Source organism: Hyperoodon ampullatus (genome assembly GCF_949752795.1).
Source record: "Hyperoodon ampullatus genome assembly, chromosome: 2".
NCBI classification, from domain to species: domain Eukaryota; kingdom Metazoa; phylum Chordata; class Mammalia; order Artiodactyla; family Ziphiidae; genus Hyperoodon; species Hyperoodon ampullatus.
In genome coordinates this window covers 38,901,820-38,910,632 of record NC_136915.1, presented here as the reverse complement: position 1 = coordinate 38,910,632, position 8,813 = coordinate 38,901,820, and the positions used below count along the sequence as shown (strand labels likewise).

The 8,813-nt window shown below is 41.4% G+C and overlaps 1 protein-coding gene across 2 annotated transcripts in view; it reads left to right on the top strand.

Annotated features, from left to right (window-relative positions):
• Positions 1 to 3,911: 3,911 nt before the first annotated feature.
• Positions 3,912 to 8,813, top strand: part of IPP (intracisternal A particle-promoted polypeptide) — a gene marked incomplete at both ends in the record, with an annotated part of 31,605 nt that continues 26,703 nt past the window's right edge. For both annotated transcript variants that reach the window (XM_079696456.1, XM_079696455.1), the window contains one exon: positions 3,912 to 4,203. In XM_079696456.1, coding sequence (XP_079552582.1) covers positions 3,912 to 4,203 — 292 coding nt within the window. The remainder of the gene's footprint in view (positions 4,204 to 8,813) is intronic.

Below are 8,813 nucleotides of genomic sequence, written 5' to 3'. Positions count from 1 at the left end.
CCCTCCCCAACAAGAGTTTTGTGAAATTTTTGTTTCAGATGTGTATATCTATCTATGTGGTAGGTATGTGGTATCCGGTTTGATGTAGAATGTTTTTGTTCACTGTGAGCTGGGGTCCGAAAGTTTGAAAGCCATTTTTAAATGTGCCGTATTATGAAGTTCAACAGTTTAAATAACTGGACGGTTTGAGTTGTCCCTTCACTCAAAGTAGGCCTCCACTCATAGTGCGGGGCTCAGTCAGGCAGAGACTCAAAGTGATCTGAGTGAATGGTAAGGAATAGAGAAGCGCCCAGCCCTGCGTGAGGGGTGCGGTGATGTGGGGGTGTTTTTGTGTGTGTCTGTGTGTGCGCTACTCACCATCTTTATTGTTTTGAAAAAATCCCATAGTTCTCCTCCTCAGTGACCCACATGCAAATGAGAAGTATGCTGCTTTGTAAACCGACCTAGGAAAATGATTTGTTGTAAACTTAAATAACAGTGTTATAGAATTTGTAAGAAAGATTCTTACAAATTAATACACACAAAAAAGAGGAAAATATATTGTACCTAGCAGAAAAAGAAGTGACATATACACCTGCAATTCCTTTCACTGCAGAAATGACTTTGTCCAGATCTTGGTTGTGGGTAACATTTAATTCTACTCTGTGTGTTCCCTCCGTAGGGCAGTCAGGAGCTTTGGAAGGATGGATGCGCCTGGAGGTGCAAACTGCAAGCCGTTTAGCCAGCCAGTTGTTGACTTCCTGGGGAGCAGCGTCATAGGCTGTGTGAGGAGAGTAGATCCCGACTCTTTCATTAGCACTGAGGCTCGCTGGCTGCCTGAGACGCCACAAGAATCGAGAGAGGGTAGGCGGCGTGGAAACGGCAAGCCGGCCAGCCCCAGAAGGCGGGAGCTTAAGCTGGCCAAAGGCCATTGCCCGCCAGGAATCAAGCACGAGCCCACCGCCGCAGCAGCGTCACAGCGAGAGCCGCCACTCCCCGTGAGCGAAAAAGCAGTGCGCACGCGCAGACCCGCCCTGCCAGCGGAGCGGAGAGGCCCCCTCAGCCGGCCAGGGCCTTGCCTCCAACCCTCCGCGGTCCGCACTGCCCAGTCACCCGCGCCTTGTCACCCCGCCGGGCTTTCCCCGCCCCGTCTGTGCGCTAGCTTATCGCGACTGCGCACGCAGAGCCTGAGCGGGCGCCAGCGGGAAGGGGAAGCGGCGGGTAAGAAGGGCCTGCGTCCCGGGGGCGTCTATGATGGGAGTGGGAATATCCTTCTCGGCTCTCTCCGGCTCTCGGGACCCTTGAGGAGGAGAGTGCGAGGAGCCTCTGGAACCGGCTTCCTCCTGCCGTTCACGCGTGCCTCTAATAATCGAAGTGTTTTCGTCCGGAACGTCGCCTAGTCCGGTCCCTTCCTGCCTCTCTTCTCCCCGCCCCCACTGGGGAATCCGAGGCCGAGCTCCGGCCCTGTCGTCACCAGAAGTATTTGAGATGTCTTCCCCGCCGTTTAGGTAGCACCGGAATGTTTATCTGCCGTTAGTGTCGCAGCAGCTTAAGGGTAGCTCTCCAGGTCCAGCCCCCAAGTCAAGCACAAAGAGCCTCATTTTTTTGGATGCTTGCTCGTCCTGGGATTCTTTCTGACACGCTTTGATGAATGAAGCAGCTTCCAGATCCTCGCAGCAGTGACTTCGAGGCCACTAAACATAGGTCCTCTTTACTTCCTCTGGGCGTCTCCACCGTTTCCTAAATAATCTGCCTTTCAAGTTTGTGCCTCTTGGGGCACGTCCCTTACATCCGTATGCGATGTCCCTGAATTATGCTCTTTCCTTTTGGAAATAGGGTCATACCACGTGCCGCCTTTTGGAATGAAGTAGTCCAGTGGCAGTGGGATAGTATCAGCAGTTACTAAGAAGCGCAGTAGTAATAGAGTAGGATTTCTGCTGTCGGCTGCCAGAGTGGATGGATAATTCAGTAACGTTTTTGTAGCAGGAGGCAGCATTTTATTTCAGTAGCTGTGCTTGATGCCCTGAAGTTGGGGGCAGAGGAGGTACCTTGTAATTAAACAAACCAGTGGGGTCCAAAATATGCTGATAGGAAGAAATCTAAAACAGAAGAAAGCCTGACAGCCATGCCATGTTTAATAATATCTGCAGGTCAAATTTCTATGTAGAGACAAATACACTCTTTGCTTTTATATGCCAGTTAAATGTAGTATGTTGACATTTATGTTGATGCTAATTTGAAGTTTTAGCAGCTACCTCGGAACTTTTCAATAAAATTTCTCAATAAGTTAATTCCTAGACAATCGTGATAATCAGCTTAGTTATTTTTACTTTAATAAGTTTGACTGAATGCTATAAATTTAGCCCCCCCTTTTCTTTAACATCAGGTCACACCATTTCTGTCAGTCTTATTACTAATTTTCCTTGATGCCTAAATACCTTAGTCATCTTAGATTTCCCCGGGGCTTCATCTCCATATCTCTTATATTACTGGATCTCATGGTTTCTTTATTCAAAAAGTAACTTGGATTTATCCCTTTGATTCTCATTGTTAAAGCTGGAAGGCTGTTTTCTAAGACTTTGCTACCTCTTAGCTCATCCCCTGAAAGCTCAGATAACAGTTCTGAAACATGACTATTGTCATGTTTATTCTCGATAAACCTGTAAATGTTCATGTTAAATTGCTGTGCTTGGGTTTCAGAGCTCCTTCTCTATATGCACATGATATGATGGGAAAACCCCAGGATTTAGAGTAAGAAGACCTGGGTTCAAATACCAGCACTGTCATTATACTAACTCTGTCATTATACTAACTCTGTGACCTTGGGAAACTGAGCTTCAGTTTCATTCTCTTATTTCAAATAACAATATCTTTTTCTTCCAGCCTGTTAATTATTGTGAGAATTACAATTGGCATAATGTGTGGAAAAGTTACCAGAATTAAACAAAAACAACCTAAGCAATTATTGTTCTTTCTTTGTGCTCATTTATTTCACAAACATTTGAAAACAAGATATGTTAGATACTGGTGCTACAGCTATGAAAGATAGTCCCTAAGGAGTTGTCGTTCGGGGAACTTTCAGAGTGTGTGTGTGTTTGTGTGTGTCTGTGTGTCTGTGTAGGGAGTAGGGTGGTAAAATGTCTGACAAGGTAGAATGTGATAATATACTGTAAAATAGGTAAGGTTAGGGTGAGCACCAAACCCAGAGGAGAGAGGAACAGGGAAGATTTCCTGGAGGAAAGTAAGTTTGAACCGTCTTGATTTATAACAAAGATCCAGAAGGAAAAGGAGGGGGAAGGGTGCCATGAAAGAGATGTGTTTAGAGAACTGCAAATTGTTAGGTTTTGTTGGAGTATTAAGTTCAAAGAGGATTATAGGAGGTAGGACTGGATAGGTAGAGGTGAAATTTGAAGGGCTTTGTGTGCTAAGGGAAGTGTACATATTGAAGGATTTTAAGCAGACAGTTGGCCTGATCACAATTGCTTTTTGAAAGTTCATTTGGCTGCCATGTGTGCCTCCTTACTGCAGTGTACAAAAATATCTTTATACCTTTGTGCCTTTCTTCATTTTCTTTACTCCACCCAAAAGGGTTTATGCCCTCTCCTCATACCTTAATACACTGTCACTTAGTGTCCAGTTCAGGTTCCATTTCTGCTGTGAAGCGCCATCTAATTATTTTAGGCCCCATTATTTATTCCCTTCTTTGAAACCCTGTTAGAAATAGTACCACACAATTTAGCCCTTATTTGTTTCATATGTGTTTTATGTCCCTAAATAGATTGTAAGCTCCTTGAGGATAGGGAATGTTTCATACGTGTATGAATAGAAGACATGTTAAACACAAAAATACATTGTTTGGTCTCTTTCATTTTTTTTTTTCAGGGTAGGACCAGATTATGGGCAACAGTCCTTTTAATTAATCTGGCATCATCATGGCTAATGAGGGCTGTGCCAAGGCTGGTGATAGTCCTTTTTCATCAGATAAACATGCTCAACTCATCTTGGCCCAGATCAATAAAATGAGAAATGGACAGCATTTCTGTGATGTGCAGCTGCAAGTTGGAAAGGAAACTTTCAAAGTTCATCGGCTGGTTTTGGCTGCCAGTAGTCCTTACTTTGCAGCTTTGTTCACTGGAGGAATGAAAGAGTCCTCAAAAGATGTTGTACAGATTCTAGGAATTGAAGCTGGAATCTTTCAAATACTTCTAGATTTCATTTACACAGGTATGTTAAGTGAACTTGTAGCTTTGAGTGAAGAATGATGCAATCACTCATGTTCTGCTATGGGAATATAACTTGATCTAATATATAGAAAGTGATTTAACAATATGTTATTATAAGCCTTCAAAAAGTTCATATCGGGACTTCCCTGGTGGTCCAGTTGTTAAGACTTCGCCTTCCACTGCAGGGGGCTCGGGTTCAGTCCCTGGTCGGGGAACTAAGATCCCTGAATGCTGCATGGCATGGCCAAAAAAATCAAAACAAAACAAAAAGTTCATATCTTTTGACCCAGTATTCCTTTTCTGGGAATCCTAAGGAATTAATTAGTGATACAAGCAAATATTTACATTTATTGTAACATTATTTATAATAGTATATAATGGAATACAGTTTGATTGTCCCTCAGTAGGTTATATGGTTAAATAAATTATGGTACATGTATATATAATGGAATAATTTTTAGTTCTCACAAATTATGTTTGTATATATGTACACACACACACACACATATATACATTCTCATGGAAGAATGTTTGCAATATTTTAAGTGAAAAAAAATCTGGATATAGGGCTTCTCTGGTGTCGCAGTGGTTGAGAGTCCGCCTGCCAATGCAGGGGACTATGGGTTCGTGCCCCGGTCTGGGAAGATCCCACATGCCGTGGAGGGGTTGGGCCCGTGAGCCATGGCCGCTGAGCCTGCGCGTCTGGAGGCTGTGCTCCGCAATGGGAGAGGCCACAACAGTGAGAGGCCCGCGTACCGCAAAAAAATAAAGAAATAAATAAAAATAAATCTGGATATAAATATCACCCCAATTTTGTAAAAAAAAAAAATTCATTTGTGTATTTGTGCACAGGAAGAGACTAGAATATTTATAAGTGTTTATCTCTAAATGATGGAATACGGAAGATTCTTTTTTCCCTTTTTTTGTTTTTTCCTCAAAATGTCTATAATCAGCATGTATTAATTTAAACAAACTTTTATTTTTAAAATGTTTTTGAAGAGTTTTAATGACATTATAAAATGTACACAAAAACCATAGTGTAAAATATAAGTCTTATATGTAACATAAATATACATGGAAAAAAGATTTGAAAAAGATACACTAAAGTATTAATGTTAATATAGGGGTTTCCCGGTGGTCCTGTCTTTAGGACTCCACACTTCCCGCAAGTCGTGCAGTGCAGCCAAAAAAAAAAAAAAGTGTATGTCTGTGTATGGGAAAATGTGATTTTCATTTTTATGCTTTTCTGCCTTAAAATTATTTTGTTTTAGTTTTTTAAAAAGATTTAATTTTTTATTTATTTTTAGCTGCATTCGGTCTTCGTTGCTGTGCGCGGGCTTTCTCTAGTTGTGGGGAGCAGGAGCTACTCTTCGTTGTGGTGCACGGGCTTCTCATTGTGGTGGCTTCTCTTGTTGCGGAGCATGGGCTCTAGGCGCGTGGGCTTCAGTAGTCGTGGCTCGGGGGCTCTAGAGCGCACAGGCTTAGTTCCTCCGCGTCATGTGGGATCTTCTTGGACCAGGGATCGAACCCATCCCCCCTGCATTGTTGACAGGTGGATTCTTAATCACTGCGCTACCAGGGAAGTCCCTAAAGTTTTTTTTCTGTAGTGAATATATATTACTCTCATAATCAGGAAAAAATGTTTGAAAACAAAGACTATGTTTGTTTACACTCTAGTGTTGAGAATATACCTTGCTCTCCTTAAAGGACTACTTGGTGGGATATGGCCTGATAAAGTATTGTTTACTTAAAGCATGTTATTTAAACCTGGAAAATGACGAAACCAGGGCTTGAACCCATGTCCCCGTACTGGCAAGCAGATTCTTAACCACTGCGCCACCACTGAAGTCCCAAGGTGATTTCTTTTCTTTGTGTAGTTTCATATTTCTTTTTGGAAATTTTCAGAAAATAGCTTTTAATTTGGGATTGTAAAAATGATGATCACATGTTAAAAAAATAAAAAAAATAAAAATGATTATCTTTTATCTGCTGAAAGCAGTGCAGCTCTGCCTATTGACTAGTGTACAGATTAACATTGAGGGGTTCTTGACCTCACTTTTCTAAGTGACTTATGTGAGCTGATTAAACTATTTCATAAATGCCCCTGCTTCTCTTATTTGCAAAGTATAAATTAATACAGATTAATCCAATGCAATTAGTGTCAAACAACATAAAAACAGAAGAAATTCCACAAGTTGCTTATTCTGCCTCTGCTGTCTGACAGTAGCAACAAGAGATATCTAGTGAAAGAGAATGTTCATGGCATCATCTCCATATTGCTGATGATTAGCACTTCCATCAAAGGAATAAAAAGTGGTAAAACCTAGAGAAATAAAACTACTGAGCATATCTGGGGGATAATAACATTGTAGAATATTGACATTTAAGGTAAAATTGGTTAACAGTAAAGAACAACATTTGGCCGCTAGTAAAAGATATAAAATAACAAGATAGGAGTTTATTTTTCCAACAAAAATGAATCCATAGAAGCCATCCCAAGGCTGGTATAGTGGCTTCTTGATGTCATTAGTAGCGCGTTATTCTTCCAACATTTTGCTCCATCATCTATAGCTTGTAGCTTCTAATCTCATGATCAGTGAACTTTAGCCAGTGGAAGGCAGAAGAGGAAAAGGTAAAAGGACCTGCCGGCAGAGTCTATCCCTTTTTAAGCTTTTCTGGTAGCTCTCCCCAATAACTGCTGCCTGTATCAAGTTGGCCAAACTCAGTCAAAAATTCACCCTCATCTGCAAGGGAGGATGAGAAATGTAATTTTCAGCAGGGCACAACTGCCACTCACAACAAAATCAAGGTTCTGTTAGTACGGATTAAATGAAAATGAATATTGGGTATTTATTAGACAGGGAACTTTGTACTCTTTGATACAATTAGTTCTTTAAAAACATGATCTTTGATCTTCATTGTAATAGCATTTCCTTTTTGGGGATGGGGCAGCAAAACCTGTTATTAATCTCTCCTCTGGACATTCTTTTTTTTTTTTTTTTTTTTCAATTAATTAATTAATTTTGGCTGTGTTGGGTCTTCTTTGCTGGCACAGGCTGTTCTCTAGTTGCGGTGAGCGGGGGCCACTCTTCACCACGGTGCGCGGGCTTCTCACTGTGGTGGCTTCTCTTGTTGCGGAGCACGGGCTCTAGGCGTGCGGGCTTCAGTAGCTGTGGCATGTGGGCTCAGTAGTTGTGGCTTGTGGGCTCTAGAGCGCAGGCTCAGTAGTTGTGGCACATGGGCTTAGTTGCTCCGTGGCATGTGGGATCTTCCCGGACCAGGGCTCGAACCTGTGTCCCCTGCATTGGCAGGCGGATTCCCAACCACTGCACCACCAGGGAAGTCCTCCTCTGGACATTCTTTATTAACCATTCACAATTCTAATAGGTCTTAACAGATTCTTCTCACCATAGATTTTTACGCACTTCACTTAAAATCAAATGACCTGGGCTTGTGATCTAGCTCTGCCACTAACTAGCTGTGTGATACAAAGCATTTCATTTAACTTTAGTCAATTATTCATTCATTCTTTCAATATATATGTGAATATATTTTTTGAGCTAGGCACTGGGGATATGATAGTAAACAAGACAGGTGTGTCCTGTGCCTTTACAGAGTTTTATAGGTAATGTAAAGTAGGTACTTAAAAAATAAATATGAGCTTGTGAGAACCTCATTCTCCTTATTCATAAACTGGGGTTAGTAGCACTTTTTAATTCATGTGAAGGTTAGATGAGATAAATTTTAATAAATGTAAAAATACTTTTTCTTCTTAAACCCTCAGAAAGTATATTTAGATTTCATAAGGTGAAGGTCATACTGCTGGGGTAGAGCTAGAATTTTACTTTATTTATTTATTTTTAACATCTTTTTTGGAGTATAATTGCTTTACAGTGTTGTGTTAGTTTCTGCTGTATAACAAAGTGAATCAGCTGTATGTATACATATATCTCCATATCCCCTCCATCTTGTGTCTCCCTCCCACCCTCCCTATCCCACCCCTCTAGGTGGTCACAAAGCCCTGAGCTGATCTCCCCGTGAGATGCAGCTGCTTCCCACCAGCTATCTATTTTACATTTGGTAGGGTATATATGTCAATGCTACTCTCTCACTTTGTCCCAGTTTACCCTTCCCCCTCCCCGTGTCCTCAAGAGTCCATTCTCTACATCTGCGTCTTTATTCCTGTCCTGCACCTAGGTTCATCAGAACCTTTTTTTTTTTTTTTAGATTCCATATATATGTATTAGCATATGGTATTTGTTTTTCTCTTTCTGACTTACTTCACTCTGTATGACAGACTCTAGGTCCATCCACCTCACTACAAATAACTCAATTTCGTTTCCTTTTATGGCTGAGTAATATTCCATTGTATATATGTGCCACATCTTCTTTATCCATTCATTTGTTGATGGACACTTAGGTTGCTTCCATGTCCTGGCTATTGTAACTAGTGCTGCAATGAACATTGTGGTACATATCTCTTTTTGAATTATGGTTTTCTCAGGGTATATGCCCAGTAGTGGGATTGCTGGGTCATATGGTAGTTCTGTTTTTAGTTTTATAAGGAACCTCCATACTGTTCTCCATAGTGGCTGTATCAATTTACATTCC